Genomic DNA, 26,421 nt, shown 5'->3' on the forward strand with positions numbered 1-26,421 from the left:
CACGAGACACCCACTGACCAGTGTCTCAGGCCCCCAACGGACATTCACAGAACACTCATGCACAACACTCACTCAACATTCTCCTGAGCTGTCTATCACACATTCAGGAGCATTCAATCAGCATGCATTCCTGGCCAGTGAGACAGAACAAGACTAACTCATGTTACAGCATCTCCCGTCCTGCAAGCAGTCATAGACCACAACAAGGGGAAGGAGCAGCTTCAGTAACTTTTGGAATGTACAGCATGCCTGATGAAACATATTGCTCACACAAAGAAACATGCCCCCTTTACAAACACAGATGAGTTTAGGCTGAAACCACAGCCACTGAGATTATCATTGAAATAATAGTGATATGTAATATGTAAGAGTGATGCAAGTAATAGCTGCTTCCACCTGAACAGATCAAGCACTCATTGGAACACATGTCTAAAAACCTGACGTACTTGCAACCTATGTCAAAAGAAAATTCCAAATGTTTAAAGAAGTGTTTAAAAATCGAAGTTCTACAGTAGTTGATTTACTGTTTAGTATTCAACTCCAGACAAAAACAACTACTTTAGCATGTACCGCCTAACTACATAGAATGGCATGTTATTTTGAAATACATTTCTTTGATGAGGCTATTATTGTATGTTCTTAATTTTAGAAGATGGACTGGAACATGGGAACAGTATATATCGGAATGTTGTCCTTGGAATTTCTGGCACAGATGCACTCTCGAATATTGAAACATTGTCACCTGCCGGCGTGTACATCCGTGCTCCCGCTAACAAGATAGAGGTAGGGTGGCCTGACATATCACACTGGTGTCCTATACATGAGTATGAGCAGTGAGATGTATCTTTGTGAAGACTTTGAGTAAAAGTATTATAAAAACTAGCTGTACCCGGTATATTACACTGATCTTACACCCTCTAGCAGTCTCTCACATTCTTTCTCTTTACCTCCCTCTCTCTTTCTCTCTCTCTTATCACTCACACACTCTCTCAGATATCTTATGGAGGTGGTGGGCTGTGCTTTTTTTGCCAAAGCTGTTATTAAAACAGGACATTATTTAACTGTACTCACATTGCAAGCTGACTCTACTTACAATTGTACAATGTATATTCCACTTCCAGTATACGTTGCAGTCATTAAAAAGAATGTTACACTAATCTTACTGAAACATTGACATTATCAAATCCTAGAATAACATCTAAATAATTTTTGATGACGGTTTATTATTACAAGATGGGTAGTCTAGTACAATCCTAGGGGCATCTTCTAAAACATGTGTGCATCTTAATATGTTGTACAGTAGTGAAAAGATATGCTTGTAACATCATGCATCCGGTGTTACGTGCATTCTAAAAGGAAACAACGCACAAATCCCCCCTGTGCGTAACAGTAGAAGTTGTTTAAAAGATGTGCAAGTACGTGGGCATATAATGGGGCATCTGATGAGATGTGCATGTTTCTGAGGCATCTGTCAGATTCACATATTTTGGTGCTTTTCAAAAATTAGCACAATTGAAAAAAGCAGTGTTACATTTGCACTCTTTGCAGAATTGCACAAGTCACGTTATTCTGAAAGGTGGCCCACGCTTTTCAGGGGAGCAGGACAGTACCAAAAAAATGTGCCTACCGCCCCCTTGCACAAATTAGTATCAGAAGCGTGCTCCTGACACGAATGGCTGACTGAGTCCAGCAACCACATTGTTTGAAGGTTAGCAGCCATTTTGTTTGCAGAATAGAACTGCAAGTGGGTGAGCTGCAGCTCGGACCACTGCTCTTCCACGTTAAAGGCAATGCTTGAGAGGACCAGAAAATAACCTTAAATGCATTGCATGACCTCCTGTGCCTAGTACAAATAGAAGCAGGGAGAGTGTTTCATTTTGGCACATTTCAAAACACATCCCTTTTGTGGAATCAGGCTACATATTGAAATGTGCAGATATGCACCCTTATTTGCAAAAAAAGTGGAGAAGGAGTGAGAAAGGTCATTTCAATGTGCATATCTAAGATTCAAATGCCCTTTGTACATTGGTTTGCACCTCAAAGGTTTTGAGACTGTGCAAACGCCTTCATGAGCATCACGCTGCACCATACATATGTGCCTCACGTAAAATGCACTAAAAATCAGCACATGTCTCATAAAACGCAGGCAAAGCATCTCAGAACATGTGTTTATGGTTTACCCTCTTTGTGTGCTATGTACACAATGATGACCTGGTTTACAAAGCGTTTTCCAATGGGATTGTGCCATTGTAAAACACTTTAGTAAATCAGGCCCAGAGCCTGCAAATAAGTCACCAAATCATCTGTGTGGTGAGTTTCTTTTGTAATGTGTTTACTTGCCTAGGTGACAGGCACATGCCCTTTTACTGTCAGAGGTGGTAGTTTGTCAATGCCATTAAGTAATGTCATTGAACAGTGTCTGTAAAGGAGTGTGTGTTCATTAGTCAGCCACATGGAAAGTGCTGTGCATCCAAAGGACTTCTAATTGTTCTGACCATAACTATTGCAAGATGTTGAACCTCTGAACAGAGGCTGTAATGTGCATTAGCAACATGTATTGCCAGAAGGCCTCTGAGGATGCTTGCATGTCAGGTCCTTTCATTGGCCAGAGGCCTGATCATGTGGCAACCATGTATCAGCCTATTAACCATCCTCAAAGTGTTGTGCTGCAGCAGAGTGTTGGGGGATATAGCTGTCGTCGGTAGTTTTAGAAAGGTTAGCATTTCCATTCATGATTATGTTGTGTGTTACATATGATCTGCACATGCATGAAATGCCAATGTGTCCTGTTCCTATATTAATGCTCTAAGGACGCCGGGTTGTATGAGAGCCACATTGATCATTTTGTACCAGGTGGAGCCCTAGCGTTATGTGTGTTCAGCTTATTGACAGATACATTGGAGAAAACTGGAATGACTTCATTAGTTAGGATTGTAGGACGGTCGAGAGCTTGGAGGAACAGCAGACCCCTGTGCTATTCCTTTGTCTAGTCGGTGGATTAGTTAATTCCTGCAGCCTGGGACATAGTTTTCTTGGGAACAAACTTTGACAGTCCCAATGGTAAAGTATATACCAGTGGGTGGGCAAGCCTTGTTGGTAATGGCGCTGGAATATGTTAGCATCCTGGATAAGGTTACTTGTCGAGTGCTCACATAGATTGGACGAAAACATACCTGCACAGAAGCAAATGGGTTCATGCCATACCTCTAAGGTTAACAGGCTTCTTCTTCTTTACTAGCTGTCAGGGCATGTCGTTGCTGCTGCTCAAAGCTCTCCAAAGCTGTCACTTAGCTTCTGCACCAGTTTACATGACTATTTTTTCACGAGAAGAATTGAAGCTAGTTTGACAATTTGTATTTCTTTGATCTTGCGCCATTAGTAAGTGCTTTCAAACGCTGCTCTGAACAGTTACCAGAAATGAAGAAATCTCTGTATTTCCTTTACTTACTTAGGCTACCAGTGAATGCCCCAGTTCTGTAGTACAGATTGTAAAATGAAGTGTAATCACACTGTGCACATAGCTTTCTCAGAAAGGGAACGTCTACTACAGTTGCATGAGAACTGATGTTTTCATGGAACAGTCGGTGACCTTCTTGAGTGAGATGCAAATCAATGGGAAGTGAGTGGCATAGCTTTGCATGGATATCAAAGAGCAACCCAAACACCAGCTCTAGTTTCTCCATGCAAGAAGCCTTCATAACGTTTAAGGAACAAGGAGAAGGTTCCTATTGGGAACACAGTCATAAAACGTGCGGTGGAGCAAGTCCAATCAGAACAAGATATTGGGCCTCATTACGACCCAGGCGCTAATAGGTTAACAGCGCCGTAAAAGGCTGCGGCGCCGTTAACCTATTAGCGCCTAATTACGAGGTCCCTTTGCGGGACCCGACCTTAACGGCTGGTGTAGACCAGCCGTTAAAGTAGGGACCCGCAAAGGGACCTTGGTGCTAATTACGGTGCCGCAATTTGCGGCCCCGTACTTAACGCCTTCCCCATTCCCATTGAGCCCTATGGGGCAAAAATGGGAATGGGGAAGGGCCATGGAGGAAGGGGGAATTACCGCCCCGCCAACCTTGTAATGGGGTGGTAATTCCCCCTTTCTCCATGGCGGAGTCACTGACTTACCGGCATGGACCATGGTGCTAACAGCACCATGGTCTTCCGCCAGGGTCGTAATGAGGCCCATTGCCTTGTGAACCAGGCATAGGGTACTAACTTAACATATGTATCAAGAGGCAGCCAATGGAAGATATCAGGATTAGAGATACAATGCAGTGTTTCATATTACAGAAGCTGTTCACAAGATCACTCCCCGGTCTAGAACTCTCACTCTCTCCCTGGCAGGGCCATAAAGGTATTTGTCAGGCACAGGGCAGAGACACCAAAAGAAATCCAGGGATGCAGAATCTTATGTCATGTTTTATGCAAGGGCCCTCCCCTGAATCCCTTTGCCCTTGTCATGCTTCTTGGATTCATAATAATAAACACGTGGCATTTTAAAGAGAACATTAGCAGTTCACAAGCAGGATAACTGTTCTGGAGTAGGTACAGAGCACGGTGTATCACTAATACCCATGAGGAAGGAATACGGGGCATTGTATGGATGCAGGACACAGATCAGTAGCTGCATGGAAAAGGAACTCATACTGCAGCATAGAGACAGCACTCAGATTAGAATCCTCACAGAATTAAAAGTGCTCAGGCATGGATACAGGAGACACATTGGAAGCAATGAGAAAGCTACACATACCACATCACATAGAGTGGATACAGATTGAAAGCTACCAGGAAGGGGCACTTAGACTGAAACTAGAAGAGGGACATGGGTTCAAGTGGCATTGCTTTCGTGAGCAAAGAAACGCATTCTTTGTGGTGTGCAAATTATTAGTGCCCTCTTTTATTATGCATGAAGCAACACTATGGCCATTTAAACCATGAAGAGATTTTTTGAAGAGTACCCTGAGAACTAAATCACTCTTGGTGACTGCCAATTGTGAAATATTTAGAGACTGGCCAATGTGACAGGTTAACAGAGTTGCCCTGGGTCACACACTTAAAGTAAGCAGTGAGGTCAGCAAAGATGCAATTTGAGCCTACTGTGCAATTTCTAGACTTGACTAAAGTGTTTTTCAGTTCTTGCTGTGATAACTGTGTGACCAGAGGGGAGACAAAAAAAAACGAGATATGTTGGGAGGCGAGAAAGGCTGCGTTTTCTTTTCAAAATCAGCTACTTGTAATTGTTTAGTTGCATTAACATTGGAAACTGATTGTTTTTAAATAATTCTAATATTATTATTTAATCGTCTCTTCCAGTGTATAGTTTGGCCAAATGTTAGACATGCCATAGTGAATGCAAATGTTACAGTAAGTGGCCGTATTGCTTTTACTAGTGAGTTTCATGAGCATGCAAATAATATATTGGATATCCTGGTTCCACAGGCAGAATCCTTGCCGAAATTATCTCCCGCTTACGCATTCAAGGAAATTTACTAGAAGGATTTATCGGACAATCAAATCTTATTAGGAATGTAAGAACTGAGCACTTTGATTGGTAGGAACACTTAATCATTTGTATTAATGTAGACGTTCAGTCACTTAGTTACCGCTTATGAGTTATGAGAAGAACTCATCTGTCCTAAAGTGAGATTTTACATCTTTCACACATGAATCTCCTTCCCTTGCTTTAAGTAATTTACTTATTGGTGATGATTGGTCTCCCTCTTACCCTACTCATGTGCTGTTCACCCAGTTTAACGCTAAATTGTTTAAGGTTCTCAATCTTATTGACCCCTTTAAAATGAAGGAGGTAACACTTAAAACTTCCTACACCTTGGTTTTCTTCTGAACTAATAGGTTTTTCGTCTTCTCTTAATTCAATTGTTTACTGAGCTTTGGCTATCGAATCTTTCAACTCTAACAGAGACTAGTCATACATACTCTGGTGATATTATGACTGCAAACAAAATCAGGGCCAATGACATACTAAAACAATGCAAAGCAAAAAAAAAATACATCATACAGTATCAGTCATTCATAAATACATACTATTTCCTTTTAGTTGTTTCTTAAAAAGAAGCTGAAATGTTTTGTTTTTGCATCACTTAGGTCGTTGAAACAGTAAGGATGAAATTAAAAGAATAACATACAATGCAGAATTACATAATATTAACAATATTGTTTTATAAATTATAAGGAGGCATGTGCAAAGATATTTATTTCATTTATTTATTTATTTGGCATTTGTAAAGCACACTTAACCCAGAGGCATCAAGGCGCTAGAACTTAAGAATATGGTTACAGTGAAGTTTTGGTACATTTTACATGTTACTTGTTGCTTGTTACAGATTGCATACATCTTACATGTTACTTTTTACAGATTGCACCTTCATTCTAAAGACAGGTACCTCCTTGCTAGGACAGCTACAGGCAGAAAAACAGACAGGATAGTTCTGACAATTTGATTTGGCATATGTCATGAAGAGGGCGTAATCGGTATGTCACCTATCGTCTGTCGCGCGTATGTCATTGTTGTAAGTCTAGACTGAATAGTCTAGTTTTAAGACTTTTTTTTCGGAATGACCATAAGGATGGGTCATTTCTTAATTGTGGTGGTAAAGAATTCCATAGATTAGCTGCGACTACCGGGAAGCTGAAACCGCCTGCTTTTACAGTCTTTAATCTTGGGATGGTGATACGGTTGGAGTAGGAAGAGCGGGTAGGTCTGATGGATTGGGTTCTAGTGATTTGGTTGCTGATATATGTCAGAACATTGTTGGCCAGGCATTTGTGGGTAAGGGTAAGAATTTTGAATTTGATCCGGTCATGGACAGGTAGTCAGTGTATGAGTCGTCTAGTGAAGGAGGTATGCTCATTCTTGGGTATGTTCAGAGCTGCTTTTGATCACGTTATTTTGCACGACTTGAAGAATTTTGATGTTACTCATGCTAGTGCCAGCGAATTGTGAGTTGCAATAGTCTAGCCTGGAAAGGATCAAGGCTCTTGCTAATGTGACACTATTGTCGGTAGAGAGAAAGGGTCTGCTGGATCTGATAAGTTTGGAGGTATAGGCTGTAGATGAGACAACTGCATTGACCTGTCTAGTGAGGGAGAGAGATGAGTCAATGTAGACCCCCAGAGTTTTTATTTCTTTAGTGACCTGGATCTTGTTTCTGTCAATACTAAAGGATGTGTATTGTTTTGGAAGCTTTTCAAGTTTAGATTTGTTTCCTATTAGGATGAGATCAGTTTTGTCATCGTTGAGGCATAATTCATTTTGAGCCATCCAGTCCTGGATGACAAGGTACATTTTGTTCATGTTGTAGGTGTCAGTGTCATGACATCTAGTTATTAGAATTACTATTTGCGTATCATCCTCGTAATTGGTATATGTGATACCCATGTTATCTAGTTTGTCAAAGAGGAGCTTTCTAAATGCATTATACAGTGTTGCTGATACGCATGATCCTTGTGGGACACCAAAAGTTACTTGGATGGGGGAGGCTGCTGCTGCAGTTGAGAAGACGCTCATTGTACGATTGGACAGAAAGGATTCAATCCATTTGATAGTGTCTAGTGAGAACTGGACTGCAGTTTCAAGGTGGTGGCATAGGATGTTATGATTGACCGGGTCAAAGGCAGCCAAAAGGTCTAGTAGGAGGAGGATGCAGAGGTCTCCTCTGTCTTTAAATTGGTACATCTGTATTTTTAGATCCAATAAGGCTGTCTCTATACCATGACCAGGTCTAAACACTGATTGTCTTAGTCCTAGTAGTTTATTAGTTACTAAGAATTGTTGGATCTGCAGACAAGCTGCATGGTCAAGGATTTTTATGAGGAATGGTACTGTCGTGATAGTTTGAAAATTAGTTGGGATGTTATGGTCTACGGGTTTCTTCTATACAAGGGTTATACCCACGCTTCTGTTAAGTCGTCGGGTATGGAGCTTGAGACGAATGAGGTGTTGATGATGGCCATGATGAGAGGAGCTAGTTCCTGAGCACATTCCTTTATCAGTGTGGCTGGGCATGTATCACCTTTGCATCTAGAGGGTTTAAGTCCTTTAATGATGTTGATAGTCTCAGTTGTGGTTATTGGTCAAAATGTGAATTTATTGAGCGGTGGTCATTCTCGGGTTGCGGGTGTAGGTTGGTGGTCCAAATCAAGGTTGAGTATGGATTTTTTTACTTCTATTTTATTTTGTAGGAGGGTGATTTTGTCGGCTAGTGCTTGTTGAACATTGGTGCACCATAGCTGGTCTTTGATAGTGTGGTCAGGTTGTGGGGCAGGTGACTCAAGTTTGCAGAGGATGGCGAATAGTTCTCTAGGGGGTGATTGGGAAATCTGGATTCTAGTGTTGTAGAGGTTACTTTTGGCATACGTGATTTCTTCCTTGTAATTTTTGGCAAGAGTCTGCAAGATGACTTTGTTTGAAGGCGTTGGTGATTTCTGCCAGTTGCATTAAGCTGATCTTTTGCGTGCGCGCAGGGTTTGTAGTTCCGATGTAAACCATGTGTTGATGTGAGTTTTAGGTTTCTTTTTCCCGGATTTCAGTGGAGCAATTGTGTCCATGGCTATTAGCATGGTTTTGTTGTATAGCTTAACTAATGGGGATGGGTCATCTTCTGAATATGTGGTGTTGGTTAGTGGTTCTAGGAGAGTCAGCATGTTGTCATGATTGATATTTTTAGAACTTCTAGATAGTTGTGCAGGTAATTGAGGGTATACCTTGGTACGTTTGGTTGTTATGTAGCGGAGAATATTATGGTATTGTGGTCAGACCAAGGTGATGGGGTGTGAGATAAGATATTCGTGGCACAATTGATATCGGCAAGCCAATCTAAAATTCAGCCTTTTTCATGTGTGGGTGTACTGATGTGATGAGAGAAGCCTTGGGCTTTCATCGAGTCGGCGAGGGATCCTGCATGTGTGTCAGAAGGTTAAAATCGCCTAAGATGATAGCTTTAGATTGTGATTTCATGTTGTAGGCTAATAGAGAGGTGAAATCATCTTCAAAGGGCAATGGTGGGCCTGGTGGTCTGTATACAATGTGTAGAGGTTTTTAGAAAGGGGAAAAGAGGGGTCCCCTTTGTGTTTTATAGAGGGGCCTGAGTCTGGAGGACGAATTTACACTGTAGACAAAAGGGGGTGGACTCTGGCTGCCTCTTCCTCTGAGACACTAACAGGTGTCGCACTGGCATACATGAAAACAAGTCTAAACTGATAGGACCTGTATTTCTTATAGTAGAACACAACAAAACTTTTTCAAAGGTGCTAAAACTTATTTATTTAACACACAACAAGTTTTCCTTTTTTTCCAATAGATATACAAACTAAAAGTCCACTTTCACAAATTGCATTTCCATTATATTGTATCGGCATATAATGTCAACAACAAATGATTGCTAGTACAACATAGTTATCAAGTGCAATGTTACTGCGCATGCACTGAAAAGAGTCGACACTCAAATGTGTTTCCAGCTATGCAAGAACACCGGTGTTGGTGGTGGGTTGTTCTATAGCTTTCCTCAGGACTGTTAAATGGGAAGGAATCGAGTAGTCTTTCGTGTGTTGCTCAGAGAAAACTGTGGATAAAGAAAAGGAATGTGTGTTGTTTAAAAAGGTTCTACTAGACAAGTAACTAAAAAGCATGATGCAGTGCTCAGACATACCTGTCTTCAACAGTATTTTGTCTCAGGGCAAAGTGATGCGTGGGGAATGGCGGATCCAAGTGTGCCAGACCAAGAAGTGATCGTTCTCTTGGGTTGCAGAAGAGGCTTCCACTACAACATAGAGGACACAGCATGTTTTAAAGAAGTGTGTCCTTCTTGTGTCATATAATTGACAACAATGTACACGTGAAAAATAAGTGCTAGTGGCTTATTATTGGCCGGTGTAGAAATCGTGAGACAGTGTGTCTAACTGTGCAAGGACGAGTGTCCTACTCGGTAATCTCTATTCATTATATGAGAAATGAGAAATGCTCTTATATGGGGCCTGACAGTCAAATGTAACAATCCCCATGGTGCCAGTACTTGTGATCTCCCGAAGGAGAGAGCGGTATGCTTACCTTCTCGTACTGGGAAGAGCTCCCGCAGTGAGCTGCGTATTCCGTTCGTCGCTGGACGTGCTCCGCGCATGCGATGTGCCGTGCCTTGGACGCGAGCGATCAAAAATGGACGAGAGGGAGCGATTTGCGCATTTGCGTAGACCAGCCGTTAAGGTCGGGTCCCGCAAAGGGACCTCGTAGTAAGGCGCCAAGTGTTTAACGGCGCCGCAGCCTTTTATGGCACCGTTAAACACTTAGCCCCACATCTTCATGTTTTGTGGCATGGGAGTTAGTGGACATAATATTTTGCAAATCTGTAGATAGTCATGGGAATTTTTGTCAGCAAACTTCACAGAATCAATGATGTCAAACTTCACAATGTTGCAATGTATTTGGATTGCTGGTCCTCAGACCTCCTCACTCTCCTTGCATTCCAAGGCTGACTATCCGACGATTTAAACAGCCAATCTCAGCCAATCTCAGTCTCTGGGATTTTAGTGTGCTGCTAACGCCTTTTCTGATTCTGTGAATTTTGTTTTGCCAGGTGGAGACAATTCGATTTTCTCCCACATTAGTCTTCCTGCACTCAACTACCTGGCTCCCCCACATGGCACCTTTAAGTCATCTGGTGGGGGTTCAGGTCTCAGACACAGCATATCCTGTGGGACCGCAGGGTACTTCAACTTTTCCCCTCATGTTTAGTCTAACAACACAGCCTTTCCACGTATTCTTTCCTAAGGGTCACCGTGCCTAGATTATGCATGAAAAGGTGTGTCCCCCCTGCTGTGACCCTTCTTTACTAATGTAGGATTAGCCATTTAACCCACCACTTAAGATGCTTCACTCTATTTTCTTTCCCCATCACTCTCCCATTATCTCTTCCTAAGAGCTGTAGGTCTCTTCCCCTAGTAGGCTGTCCACGTCCTCATGTCCTAATTTCTTTTCATCACCCCACTAAATCTAGGCCCTTTCCTCTCTTACCCTTCTGATGGTTGTTCTCCTGCTCATTGCCTCCCTCTTTCCCCTGATGTTCCTCCTCCACCTTAACTTCCCTCTTTTTCAGTGTTTCATCTACTGTTCCTCTATCTCCTCACATTCCTGATCCATGTCTCCTTCCGCTTTCCTAAGATGTTCCTTCTCCTCCTCACCTTCCTCTTCCCTCACACATTCCTACTTCTCCTCTCCATCTCCACTTCTCCACCGCTTGATCACTATCTGTCTCATATCTCTTACATTCCATCTGATTTGCTTCCCATGTATACTTTAGCGGTATCAGGTAATAATGTCCCCATACATAATGTCGCCGGGAAAAGCATTGGCAAGATTATATATGGTGACATTATGTATTGGGACGGGTTGCAGAGATGTCCCCTGCTCCCCTTGTTAAAAAAATAAAAGATTCAGGGGTTGCAGCGGTGTCCCTCGTATGTTCAATGTAATAATGTCTATGCTAAAAAAACAGCACATTTTTTCGCAGGAGACATTTTTGCGGGGACATTATTACATGGAACCACCTTGGCATGATTAGGGACTGGAGCATTAGGGGTGAACAACACAACAGGTGTATATATTGACTAGGAGTGGGCTGAAGGGGTGCAATTTCAGGCAGAATTGAATTACCACAGATTAAGAAGTTTGCAGGGTTCACTTCCCTGTGGCCCAGTGCAGTAACATTTTACAGCCAATCGCCATCTTGAAATCATAAAGCATCTTTATGAACCTGATTGCCCAACACATTTGCCACTCAAGCTTGACAACCAACTCTGAGATATAGGCCCTCATTACAAGTCCGGCGCTGGACCATGGTGCTATTAGCAACATGGTCCATGCCGGAGTCCGGCATGGTGGATGGCGGAATTAACGCCCCATTCCAAGGTGAGTGGGGCGGTAATTCCCCCTTCACCATTTGCCCTTCCCCATTCCCATTTTTGCCCCATAGGGCATAATGGGGATGGGGAAGGCGCTAATTACGGCCCCGTAAATTACGGTGCCGTAATTAGCACCAAGGTCGCTTAGCGCCTTGGACTTTAACACCTGCAAAAAGCAGGCGTTAAAGTGTGAATCAGGCGTTAAGGGTTAACGGCGTCAACGGCACCATTAAACCCTTAACGCCTGACTTGTAATGAGGGCCATAGAGTCAGAGTCCTTTTGCTTGACTCGATCGTCCATGATCTGCAGAGAGGTTGGGTTCCTGCTCAGTCGCTCAGGCTGCACGCATAAACCAGTTTTTCTCTATCAACCGATGCCTGCTTTCTTTACTGCAGGGTTCATGAGCCCCAGATGTGTAGGTCCTAGAACACGATTCTTGGGACTCTGCGTATGCTGACGTTCAAAATCTCAGTTTCACTTCTTTGGAAACATGGGGTTCTTGGAATGAAAGGAGACCTTTTGGACATGAGGTTATTGGTGGGTTGGGCAATCTGTGGCATTATAGCAGGGGGCAGTACCAGGGCCTCAGGGTTCACTAATCTTCATCCTGCATTTGACACAAATCCAACTAGGGTGCGTTGAATGGGACATTCTCATTATTGGAAGACTTTGGATGCATCCTTTGCTATGCTCTGTGTGCTACATTGTTTTGGGTGAAATATTCCCTTTTTTTAGAGGATGAGCGCTGAGGGGCTCGCAATTTCTTTTATTAGATTTAATTGCATCTTTGCTTTATTTGGGTTTATTTTCGACTAATGCCTGCTCACTAAGCACAAGCAAACGTCAGCACATGGGGTTATGCATATGTCGGTCTGAGCGAATCCATGTTTGTGGTGATTTCTGACCTCACTGATGATTAGCAGGAGATTGTATTAGTGAAAAAAGTGGTGGCGTTCTAAAACCTCAGTGGTGCTGTAACTAAAAAAACAGCATTCTGCTTGACCACACGGCTGCATATCCAATAATATGCACAATTCCGTAGGCTGAAGAATGACTACACACTCCCCAAATGATAATAATAAGTCAAAGGTGTAACACAATGATGCACAGCTGATAATGAAGCAAATAGGGAAATAGAGTGGAAATGGGCTTGGGAGTCTTTGATGAAGTAGTTGATACTCTACTTATTTCACTGCAAGGTTCATGCAACATAGTCTGTGAGAGTATTTCTCTGTATTCATTGAAACATTTTTCAAGTACCAACCCATGCCATGTTGGCAACCCGTCCACTATGAAAATAGCCTACAAATTTAAATAAAGACAATTAAAAGAACTCCATGTTCACAATCAGATATATGAGAGTTTTTTTTAAAAATGTCCAGGAACATAATTTGCTCAAACAGGTTCACCCCCAGAGGTGCACCTGCCCCAATTCCAATTAGTTCATATGCAGGGGTCTACAACATAAAAATGACCTGTTGTTTTGGACTGCCGTTCTGATGATCCTTCACCATAGACTATTGTTTTTATTATTGCAACATGTGGTTTATTACAAACCTTTTTTGCATTTCCAAAGTTCATCCAAACAATCACAATGTGCATAGTACATTTCAGGAAGTAAAAACACAAACCGCATGTCAATTTCATCCCATTAATCATCTAAGATTGAAAAATAACGTCTAGAAACAATACTGAGGCCAACGCTAAGGAGGAATTATCACAGCTCACTAAAAGCAACCACCATTCCTAGGCTGATAACGTGCTTAGTGAATCAAAAGAGGCTTAAAAATAAAAAGGATCTCAGTGCTGTCCAATCTGTGCAAATAAACCATATGTGTTTTAGCGTTCCAGCCACCCCTGTACTTTGCAGTAAACACATTCCCCTACTGATGGCCTAGGCCTCATTCTCAAACCCAGTGGGCCTCATTACGACTCATTACGACTTTGGAAGAAGGGCATGGCTGCCTCCAAAATCGTGTCCGGGTCCGATTCCCTGAATGGGGAAATACCGGGCCATTACGACTTTGGAGGGCCCAGAATTTCCTCCTTCAGGGAACCCGGACCCGGTCCTTCCCCATTCCCATTCAAGCCCCCATAGGGCTCAACGGGATAGGGAGGGAGCTAACAACAGGCCCATTAATAACGGGCCCGTTGTTAGCTCCTTGTTAGTAAAACCAGACGTCCAGAGCGGGTCCCGCAAGGGAACCTCGTAATAGGGCGGAATGGGATTAACAGCACAGGCACCATTGCCGTTAATCCAATTCCGCCCATCTCGTAATGAGACCCAGAATCTCTTTTATTGGCATAACATTTAGTCGGATCCTCATAAACTGATACCTAAAGTAGCTGTTGGAGAATTTACTTAGATATTTTGGCAATGAGCCAAAAGCTCTTACTTCGTGTCCCAGATAATGGAATAATTTAAACTTGTTGGCTTCCTCGGAGGTGGAAATCCAGTCCAATCACCATAATTTTCGGTTCACGTTCTCTGGGTTACCCCTGAATTTCTCCTCCGAAGAACAAACTCTATCGAGCACGGCCTTACAATTTTGTACCCATTTTTGCATGATTTTTCACTGGCCCCTCTTTATTTCATATTTCAAAACACCAAAAATCAATGGGGCCACCTCTGATGTAAATCTTCTCAAAAATACCAATGAGGACTATCCAACCGTCTCCTTCAATGATAAGAGGCTCAGTTTGCGACTGATCATTTAAATTGGAGTTGCCTTGGGAAGGTTTAGAAAACCTTTTCCAGAATACACCTTCGACCACCGCCCAGAAGTAGTCAGGGATATGGAAAAAAAGCTTGTGCACCGTATATCGATATTGTGATAGCCATGCATTTTTAGAACTCCAGAATCGGTATCAACGAAAACGGACAGAATTTTTTATGTAGGAGTCTTGCTTCGTTGGCCAACATCTCGGCTTTATCCCTTAAGAATTTGACTGTGTTGGCCTCCATCTTAATTGTGTTAAGACACCCAAGTAGTTAAACTCTGTCAACTCTTCAATACGGTTAGAACGCCACCACTGAGTGGGACCCCGTCTTTTCTTACACTGAGGTTTATCCAACACCAAATACTTTTTTTCACACTATTTATTTGAATGTTGTTTTCTACTACGTATTCATCTAATTTCCTTAACGATCTCTGCAATCCAATTGCTGTCTGATCTAGTAAAACCAGATCATCGGCGTATAGCAGGTAACTAATCTTGGTGTTTCCTATTGTGGGTGGAATATTTTTAACCTCAGATAGGCTATCACCAATATCAGACACAAAGAGGTTGAACAGCGCGGGAGCCAACAGGCGACCCTGTTTCAAACCTCTCAGCATCGGAATCTCCTCTGATAGAAATCCCTCCCTGTTCAATCTAACTCTCATCGGGATCCCTGTATTGAGTGCCTGCAATTGTTCCCGCAGGTCATCTGATCAGTTCCACTTGGTCAGTTTCCCCCGCAGTCTGGACCTATTTAGGTTGTCGAACACTGCTACCATATCTACGAAGGCGACATATGTCTTAGAATTACCTTCCTGTGCTCGTCCGTATAGAATAGATAGCACTGCAATATTAGGACTGGTACCGAGACCCCAAAAAATCCTGTCTGGAATCCGTCGCACCTGTTCTCCTTAAGTGACCACAAAATCAGTTGAGCTAGCAATATGGAACCAAAAATCTTTCCTATAACATCAAGGAGGGCAATAGGGCGAGAGTTTCTTGGGTCATCCCTATTGCCCTTCTTCAATATCGGCATCACCTGTCTCCAAGAGTCTGGTATGTCTCTCTGCCTCTCTATCTGTTTAAACAAGGTACACAAGAAGGATGCCCAGGCTTCAGGATCTTGTTTTAAGATGACGTTAGTTAGCCCATCCAGGCCAAGGGCCCTTGATGAATGAGCCACAGCAATTAACGATTAAATGGCCTCCCGGTCACAGCAAACTGACAACTTTCCTGAGGTGGCAGGGTTCATATTACACCCCTGGAATCCACCAACTGAGTATACGTTTTTAAAATGATCTACCCAGTGCGCCTCGGAAATACTGTTTATCTGCAGAGTGAACTGGTGAGATTTCTTGTTTTTGAGGAGACTCCATAGCTCCCGAGTAGCCTTTCTGCAGAACACAAAACATTTCTTTGGCACTCGATTGAATCAGTGTAACTCTATAAAAGCGGATCCATGCCCTATAGTCCCTCTTCAACTTAACACCCACTAGAACTGATGCTTCAACCCTCTGCAGAATTTTTTTAGCAATGCCAGGGCTCTCTTTAACGCCCTCCTTTTTTCCACCACTATTCTATCATAGGAATGCCGATGTACAGGTTTGGTAACACCAGAGACAATGTTAGTGGCAATGTAATTCGGCAAAAAAGCAGTATAATCAACATATTTGCCCGAGTCCATTCTTTTCTCTGTGTACATCTTCCCTGCAAATTGGGTGACAGAAGACCTCATGTTTTTCATTGACATTTTAAGCCTACACCCCCCATTAACGCAGTCTACCGCTGCACCCATCTGAACCAAGTTTTTCCCCTCCGTTCCTGGCCAAAACAGGATTAATGAAATTATCCAAAGCGCTTTACAGAGCACATATTTACATACAATATCACTCAACCGAAATTGGTACTCATTTATCGACCTCGGAAGGATGAAAGGCTGTGTTGGCCTTGCTGGGATTCGAACCTGCGACCTGCTCGGATTGCAACAGCTAGTGCTCAACCCAGTGAGCTATTTTTCTGGCTATGTGATCACTAAGGTCGGTATGTCTCACCATAAAAGCATTAACAGCCGACAACAGATTATGGAATACAAAAACATAATCTAGTGTGGCAGTTTGAAGGCCGTGTGACCAAGTGTGATTTGATGGTCTATCGCCGACAGTGTGACCATTCAAGAGGAGGAGGTCTTTCATGTCCACAGCAATGTTTCAAGACAGTGCTCTTTTTTCTGACAAGGGCTTATGCCATGAGTTGAACCTTAACACTTCCCCATTCTCTCTTAAGCAGGTGCAGTTCAGATCTCCACATATTATGACAATTTTCTACACCGTGCCACTCATTGCTGTGTCGAGTGACTCTGAAACGTTGACAACAAAATCCTCATTACCCTCAGCTGTTGGATTCCAATAAAGGATCATAATGACCAGATGTTCAAGTTCTCCTTTTAAGTTTTGGTCTTTAGGCATGCTCCATTTTAACACTACCATTTGTATATAAGGGGTAGGGTTGTTTGTTAAGCCGAATACCAGGCCTATGCCATTATGAACAGCCACAAGAAGGCCTGATTTTGGACTTCCACTTGGGACGTTGATGTCAGTGTTTACAAAGACAGAAAATCCATCCAAACTTGGATTAAGACACAATCAAATCTCTTATAGGCAGATCAGATCATAAACCCCTAGGTTCAGCTCCCCTTTTATAAAGAGGTGGGCATGGCTTCGGGTATTCCAATAGGCCGGTGATAATAATTTCAGTCTGCCCGTGGCCATCCATTAATTAGAGAGTTTACCTGCCATGGCCGCTGGCAGCCATGCCCAATAATCCTTCTCTTCCAACATTTGGTTACAAACCTCTGTGAGCTCAACCTTCCTTGTGGTACTCAGCCTGTGTTCGGATCCTATAGTTATAGTAAAGGATTGTTAAGGAGTTGGCATCTTTCCTCCCACGTTAAGTGGCTGAACACCAGTCACTAGCCACTACCTAAACAATTAGGAGGATGGAGGCCTTAAGTGAGCACCTTACAGCTGCTTTGCCCTGCCTGGCAGAACTCTTTACGGGAATTAGCTTCCCTTTTTCTGTCAGTGGCTCTAAGTTTAACCTCCTCTTTTTGATGGCCTTCTGCGGGGGTAATGTCAAAGCCCAGAAGCCTTAGGCTTGTACATGCATCTATGAGTGAATATTCCACGATGGGTGAATGAATATGAAGATACACAGCATCCATACGAACTTCGTCTATGATCTCAATTATTGCCAGATGATCCGTACGAATTGGTCTTAAGTTGGGCATATAGTGTAGAAGAACGAGTACATTGCTTCTGTTAAGTATGAAGACTCTTCTCTGTCAATCAACCTTTCTAATTTGAGGCTCCTTGTAGTTGTTCTTTTAGGTAATTGAGGTAGATCCACAGCCCTTTCTCTGCTAATGGCTTGGGCCCCATTTAACCCTTCCTGGGTAAACACCTTTTTCTTGGCAGGTAGATTACCATCTTTCAGAGGCAGGTCGAACTCCCTTAAGGAGGCAGAGATTGCAGGGGTACTATCAAGATTCTGATTTAAATTGAATCTCTTTTCAGCATCCTCCCTTTTTCTTCTAGGGCCTGAAATGTCTTCTTGGATGGGCACATTTTTATTCGACTCAATTACTTGGGAAAGGTAACCACATGGTCTTGGGTCAGAAATTGTGGGAATAAGATCTACCTTGCGTTCATTATCCTCAATTGAGTAAGCTGGTAATTTTAGCAATGAGGTTCGAGCCCTCAGTGTCTCTTGGTGCTCCACCATTTTGCTCAATTCGACCGTCAAAGGGGCCACCTTTGTTCTCTTTGTTTTCTTAATAATCTTGCTAGTCTTAAATGGACGAGAACCGATTTTCACCCCTGGAGGGGTAAATGTCTAAGAAATGTTCTTGAGTCATTAGATCTGACCAATAGGTGCAATCTTTGGTTCTTAGATTTTGGCATTTGTGATGTTCTTCCCACTCTTTTTCTCCTTCTAAGGGTGAAAATCAGATACCCTCTGTAGGGGATTGGGGCTGGCCCATGTGCAGAAGACTTGTTGCCATAGTCATCTGGAGCAAGCTCTTTAGATGTGTTATAGTCTCTTTTCAGGATTACAACTGCCTCCCCATGGACAGGGGCCAATGGTTCTCTGGTAATGTCGCTTCATGATTGGGCCAAGCTCACAGGTTTGGGGACATCTCGGATTTGTTGGCCAACACCATCCTCCATTGCTAATGGCACCAAAGAGCAGTCCCGTATTATGAGGTCTGACGAAAAAATGTAATTCCCTGCCTTTTGTCGAGATTGTGAACTGGCAGAGGGCATTGAAGGACCATGATCCACATGGCTTATTTCTGTATGCTTCAAGATCTGATGATCCGTCTCGTTTCTGGCTATTATAAAACCCTACACAAAAAAACATCTTCGAGAGCAACATAGCTAGTAAGGTAGCCTTGTCCTTCATCATATTGTTGATAGATTCATTTAATCTAAAGCAATGGTTAGCATTAACATAATGGTCCACGCGTCCACCATCATTAGCACTTCTCGAGATGGGATACCATTTCCTCTCTCACTTGCTCCCCCCCTAGTGTGTACTTTGGAGGAGGAATCCGAGGAGGCCCCAGAAGAATCCAGGTCTTGCATGCTCACTCCCTCAGCCTCCTCTTTCTCTCCTACTACGATAACCAGCCTTGGGTCGTTCAATAAGCTTACTGCAGTTGTTGAAGGTTTTTTCCAGCTGCCTCTAACCGGGTGGAGTAGACACTACGTTGGCCTCCCTCCCACCTACCAGAGCCTGTGATGGAGTAGGTCTTGTGTGACCCGGGGTCATCAATTTAAGCATTTTATCAATATTGTCAATATCCATTCTCAAAGATGACTCCAAGAATTGGGCACTAAACTTTGACCCCAACCAAACATTCATAACTTGGGTTACTGGTGCAATGTGATAGATGTCCCCCCTTTGCTTTTCCCCAAGAATCTTTTCTGAATTGCTTTATCAATGGTCATACAGTTCTGTCGTTGATTTGATGATATAAGGGGTGGTTTTACATAGCTTGTGTCGCCGGAGTTCTCTCCTTGTAAGATTGTAGGCAGTGCTACTTCCAGGGCCTCCTCTGGCTCTTTAGGACCCTCAACCCCTCCAACAGTTCAGCTTCAGTGACTTCAACAGCCAGTTTCGTTGTTTGAGGTTTATGAGATGTTCTGGTTTTATTAATTTCTTCATAAATGCTGTGATTTTCCCTCTACTTTTTGGGTCTATTCCCAAACTTTTTTTTGTAAAAGTAGGCTTTGCCACTTCCAAGATGGAAGGAAGAGGTTTGAAGCTGGTCATGGGACCAATAGCAGTTAAAGCTGGTTAAGGGATCCCAACACTACTTTCCTCCCTTCCCGGGGCGTCTAACTTTGCAGTCAACCACCCGAGGGACCACTGTCTCCTGAACCCTCTCCTTCTAGTGCTGGGGCAAGGGCAAGGGTAGCAGTAGGAGACCTCTGACCCGACTGCTCCAGCCAAGCCAAGCTTTTTTCACCCAGGAGAGAGGGTCCAATCTGGGAACTGTAGGGCTATCGCGCAAGCCAGTCTCCTTCAAGTTCCCATTGGTGGCGACGACACACTTGATAGACGTTAAGGGACAGGTCACTGTTTTTGCCAGTGAGATTTGTTCACACATCCTATGGATATTGGGGCGCAAGTCACAGTTTTTACCGGGGAGGTTAGATTCACTCCCTGTACAGTGAACTCAGACGCATTGAGGGCCTGTGAGTGAACTTGTCGTTCCAGGTCACACCTCCGCACTGGTTCTGGTGAAAAGTCAAGCCCCCTAATGCTTTCCTCCATCCCTCCATTGTTCCCATTATCAGGTTGGATTCAAAGTCAAGCAGATGGGGGGCTGAAAACAGGATAAAGCTGGAGGGGTTGGAAGAATATGACCTCCTTTTTCCCAGTGGGGGTCTTCCCCTCCGTGAGCCAAAGCGTAGAACCAGCAGCAGACAGACAGGGGCTGCCGGCTGCAGCACGCCTTACACGGCCACCTCTGAGGTTTTCCCCCCTCATTAATTTCCAATGGTAGGCAGGCAGCGGTGAACAAGCTTGCTCCTTCGATCCGGTGACTTCCAGTTGACTGGCCAGTGACTGGACTCGCCTGCTGGACACCCGCGCTGCCATTCCAAGACCCCAGAGGGCTTTTGAAAATGTTCTTAAAGAAAAATTGCACTCCAGAAGTCCCCAGCAAGTCCTCCTCAGTAGCCCAATTAGGCAGCAGAAACACCATTGACTATGCTGGCTAGGGCTGATGGAGTTTGTAGTCCAAAACGTATAGCGAGCTGAAGGCTGCCGACCCTATGTGGTTTTCGAGGTGTTTTGACTTTGAATCTTATGATCCCTCATCACTGACCTTACTGGCTAGGACTGCTGGGGATTGTAGTCCAACACATCTTGAGAGCCAACGGATGCATGCCCCTGACATATACAGACAAACGTATACAAATACAAACAAAAAATAAAACATGCTCACTGATACCCTTAACACCAAAAACATGTATGTCCAATTCCTACTGCCTCTTTCTCCAATTGCTAGCTAAAGCACAGGTTTTGAACCTCCATCAACCCTATCAGGTTTTCACTTGGAGGCGCACTACCCTGCTTCTAATTGAAAATGTGAAACTATAAGTCCCAAAAAAGCATAGTGCTTAGGGGGTAAACAGTAATCATTGCCTGAAAACGTCACATAGGAAGTCAGCCAAGGATCACATTTAACAAAGAAATGAAAAATAAGGTACATAGAAGTGTTTCTCTGAGGAGCTCAGTGAGCAGCCAGAAGCAGTGCTCCGCGACCCGGTGCTTTGCATTGTGTAAGGGTGCCACATAAAGTTCAGCTTAATGCCAACGATCGGAAGTGATAGATTCTTACAGGCATCGGCTCTGGAGGCTCTGACATCTGAGTGAACCTTTCTAATGCAAGCCCGCTATGCATCTACAAAAATATATTAAAAATTCATGAAAGGTAATCGATATTGCACATGATAAACTGTGCATTGCATAGTAAATAAAATTATACCTATTAGTTCAAGACTGTGTTTTGATCAGTGAACGTCCCAAACTGTGGATGTGGTCCTGTCTATCTTTGCTTTATCCTCCTTGGTTAACATCCACTTTTGATTATCCCTGGATGGGATCTGATCATCTAAGCCCAACAGGTACACAGTTACAAAGACCACACCTCATGCACTCTATGCTACCTCTATGCTACAGCTATGAGGGGTCTACGCATTGGTTGCATTTTCTACTGTTTTTAGAGATTGCAGCAAAAATATCACCTTGGGATTTGCACACGAGATACCCTAAAGTGACAATATCCTAGGTGTGACAAAATCTGATAGTAAAGGTAGAGCCAAAGGCTCTATGCACTATGCCTGAATTTCCACCACACCTCATTTTGTTTCAGTCATAAAGAAAAAACATATAGAATTTGAACAGTATATCTCCCGTGTCTCCATATTGGTTACATGGGACATGTGCATGGTATATTCTACACAGTTCAGGCAAGAATCCATAAACAAGCAAATACACACATTTACATTTGTTTAAGTTTTTCTGGCTAAAGTAGGACTTAACTTATCTCCAGGGCTCAAGGTATGACCAGGCAGTCAGTGCTTGCTACCTAGTCTACTGGTTTACGCAATGTTAGTCGCCTAGGTAGGTGAAAATGCTTCAAGCAGGATTCTTGAAGCTTCTCTTTGCAGCAGAAGTGGAACATTTGGTGCAGGTGTCTTGATATTGAAGAGAAGCAGGTGGATGTGTTTCCCTGGTTCCCACCCCCTCACTGCTGTCATACTGGAACTGCAGGAGAAGAGCCATATGTGGGACCCCATGTGTTGTCCCTGTACCACATCGAGTGTATGAGAGACTATATGCACTCTGGCAACCATACTGAATGTACCCTTATAGTGAAAGAGTGGAAGGATGCCAGCACGCACCATTCAATATCATGTAGCGTTGAGTGAAATCTGACGAGGTCATAGTGATGTCATGAAGAAGAGATATGAGGACATACAGAAATGATATGAAAACACTTAAGAATAACGGAGTAACTGAAGTAACAAGAGAATCATGTTTGAAGTGAGATAGTAATCATGTATACAAAGAAGATAAAGTCATTTGCTGACTAATAAGTGTAAATCAAATCAAATCAAATTCTTTAATGTGATATAGATTGAAAATAAATTCAAACTTTACACATATTTCATTTACAAACACAACATAAACATAAAACCATCCATATCAACATCAAATATTAAAACCGTTTCAAGAATCATAAGTTCATCAGTATACAATACATGTTAAATTTGAAATAAAATAAGATAAACAGATGACTAGGCAGTTATTTTTCAGATCTAATTAGAGACCTAAGCCTAATTCAGTCATTTGCCAGACATTATAAAGTGCTATGAATAGGTGCATGTTGCAAGTGTTGGTACAGTAATGCCAGAACGACAGTCCATGGATGGCTAGTAGATCATGCACAAATTCACCCAGAAAGTTTATAATCGGCTCCTTCATGGCCTGGCATTGCATCAGAAGATGCCTAGCTGTTTCTGGACGCGATAAAGATTTACAAAGCCGACATGTCCGCTCATTAGCAGGGATATTATTCCAAGCTCCTCTATTGGTTAGAGTAGGCAACTGTTCCAACCGGAACAGAATGATAAATCGTCGGAGTCTTCTGGTAGGGCAGAGATATAAATAGGCCTGTGGTTTCATAAACTGATATGTTCGGTATTTCACAAAATTATATGACTTGAGACTACTCAAGTGGGAGAAATTTTCTAACCAATCCCAAAGTTCTACTTTTTTCTCAAGTGCATTTAAAGTTTCATTAGATACACAAGCCCCTCTATGAGTCCAACCAATGTCGGTAAAGAATTTACTCATATCTTTATAAAAAGGTGAGGTAGTATGTTTTTTAGTTAATTCCTGCTAAATAACCGACAATAAAGGATTTGAGGAACCACTTATCTTCAAATAAAACCCAGCTCTTTTTTTCAATATCAAAGCTTTCAATGAAGGAAGGCCCAATTCCAATCTTATCACAGCCATCGGTACCCCCGGGGGAAGTCCCAACATGCGTCTCCAGAACTTGCCCTCGATCACTTGGAGCCACTCTAAATCAACTGTTAACAGCGACTCAATGCCATATATAACCATAGGTACAAAGACTTGCATATAAAGATGGCGAGTCCCCCATAAGGTGAAACCACCCTGCTTATTAGTAAAAGATGAAACTAGTGAAATTACTTGTAATGCACGGGTGGTCCGCCCCTGTTTGCATAGTGTATAATCACCTAGTGGTTCTATTTCCACTCCTAAATATCGGTAAGAAGGGGCATAGAGGATAAGATTTTTATGTACCACCAAATTTACACGGGTTACCCTTTTCCTGGTGAATCTGAGTACTTTAGTTTTATCCAGATTAATGGACAAACCATTGGTCCTAGCATAGTCCCAAAGAATATGTGCCGAGCGCCTTAGGCCACCTATGGTGTTGTCTAGGACTACCAGATCATCAGCATAGGCCAAAACGGCACACAGTACATCCCCCAATTTTGGTGGGCAATTGTCCACATCTGTAAGAGCCGCAGGGATGTCATAGACATATAAGTTATAAATAAGAGGTGCTGTAACACAGCCCTGCTTAACCCCCCTATTTTGAGACACATTTCTAGTTGTATTGCCCTCTTGATTAAGTCTAAGGCGCACCGAGGTGTCATGATGGAGTAATTTGAGATAGTATAATAGTCCTGAAGGGCATCCCATTGTTTACAACTTGGCCCAGAGCCGCTCACGAGGGATGGAATCAAAGGCGGCCTTAAAATCAATATAGAGGGCATACAACGGGGGCTGTCCTTTACTAAGCGCTCTAGTGCATAATATGTCCATTACCAGTAAATTATGAGATGTAGAGAAATCCCGTCTAAAGCCGCATTGGAATCTGCTAAGTATATTGGCATTATCAACCCATTTTTGCAGCTCAGTTAGTAGTAAAGAGGCGAAGAGTTTCCCTGTGATATCTAACATAGATAGAAGCCTATAGTTGTTAGGGTTTGAGCGCCTACCTTTTTTGAATACTGGAATAAGAATGGCAGTTTGCCAGGAACTAGGGATAGTTCCCTGGGCTAGTATCTTATTAAAGAGTAAGGAAAATAACTCCGCCCAGAATACAGAATTATTTTTGATCACAATATTCGGTAGCCCATTAGGGCCAGGGGCTCTCGAAGACTTAAGGGAGGCAATTTTATTGAGAATTGACTCCGGAGAGACATCAAAAGGGGGAATAGTCGGGGCCTTCTCCCTAGGTATACTCCAGGACTCCTCTTCTTTCGTATTACGATTTAATAGGAACTCTACCCATGTATTCTCGTCAATTGGGTTGACCATAGGGCCTATAACTTTCCCTCTATTCTCATTGAGAAGTGCCCAGATGCTACGCGAGTTCCTAGCACAAATCGTAGTTATGAGTCGCTGATCCCTGTTATTTCGCTCTATTCTCTTAATATTTTTGATCTCAGCTCTATATAGGGTTTTAGTGGTTCTTAATTTCTCGCGGTACTGGGTTTCAGAAAGATTCAAGGTTTTTAAGCCACGGATCACTCTTCTAAGCCCTCTCTTGGCATCTCTGATTTTTCTGTTAAAAGGGGGTAAAATACCTCCCATTTTTAACTTGTGGCCCTTTTTGGCTGGTAACCTGAAAAGCCCGATATCCAGTTTTCAATTTCGTTTATTGTCATATCATGAAAATCATAAAGGTCCTGTATGGTGGTAAGTTTGAGAGCTTCAGAAGCCGCTCTGATGTTTTTCTCTGACCATATAATTCTGGTTCCTGAACAATTAGATTGTATATCTCCAATGTGCACTAGGGGAGTGAGGGGGGTCGGTATAGATATTGATCAATGCAGCGCAGCATGGTCACTCCATCCATTAGGCTTAACCCACATATCCCTTACTTTGGATTGCATCTCAGGGCTCATAAATATATAGTCTAATGTACTGAGTGATGATCCATTTGCCCAAGTATGCTTCCCAGGTCTATCCCCAAAAGTGCGGCCATTAATCATCGCCAAGTCCCAGGTTTCGAACAGTTGTAACCACTCAAGTCCTTCATTCTCCCTCTTACTATGGGTCATCAGGGACTTCGCACTAAGACCTGGATTGGTGGGTATAAGAGTGTTGTCAGACATGTGGCAATTAAAATCCCCCACAACAATGATAGCAACGTTGCTAGTTCTTAATGTGCAGGTAGACAGTAAATCCTGTATGGCCTCATGTAAGGTGTCCCTTACTACTGCTCCGGGAGGGTTATACAGATTAATTAGTAGAAATCTGCTACTACCATTTTCAGTAGGATATTCTACTTCCACTGCCAATAACTGGTCTTCAGCTTTACACTGTATTTTCCAGGACTTCATAGTGTTGGTAACCCCCGTCAGCAGGCCACCAAAAGGGCGGTCCTTACAGCCTCGTTTCGCAGGTGATTGATGTATAACAAAACCATCTAACACTAAAGAGTCTAATGACCAAGTTTCCTGCAGACAAATATAGCTATGTTGCGACAGGAAGGCAGAAGAACCATCTGTCCTCAAAAGATGTGAAAAACCTCTACAGTTCCATGAGAGTAATGATAGATATCAATGATTTTGCAACAGCTGGGGTAAGGAATCTAACAAGGACTTGAGTGCTAGTTGTACTTCTACCAATAAAGGACTGTTTCCTACTCCTGTATTGCACTCATT

General features: G+C 42.9%; 1 protein-coding gene across 2 annotated transcripts in view; it reads left to right on the forward strand.

Moving 5' to 3' along the window:
- The window catches only part of PKHD1 (PKHD1 ciliary IPT domain containing fibrocystin/polyductin), a 4,356,595-nt gene that overhangs the window by 2,275,678 nt on the left and 2,054,496 nt on the right, over positions 1-26,421 (forward strand). For both annotated transcript variants that reach the window (XM_069605754.1, XM_069605755.1), the window contains exon 42: positions 650-783. In XM_069605754.1, the coding sequence (XP_069461855.1) occupies positions 650-783 (134 nt within the window). The remainder of the gene's footprint in view (positions 1-649; positions 784-26,421) is intronic.

This window comes from Ambystoma mexicanum, chromosome 4p (assembly GCF_040938575.1).
Source record: "Ambystoma mexicanum isolate Mex_15411 chromosome 4p, UKY_AmexF1_1, whole genome shotgun sequence".
In the NCBI taxonomy this organism is placed as follows: Eukaryota; Metazoa; Chordata; class Amphibia; order Caudata; family Ambystomatidae; genus Ambystoma; species Ambystoma mexicanum.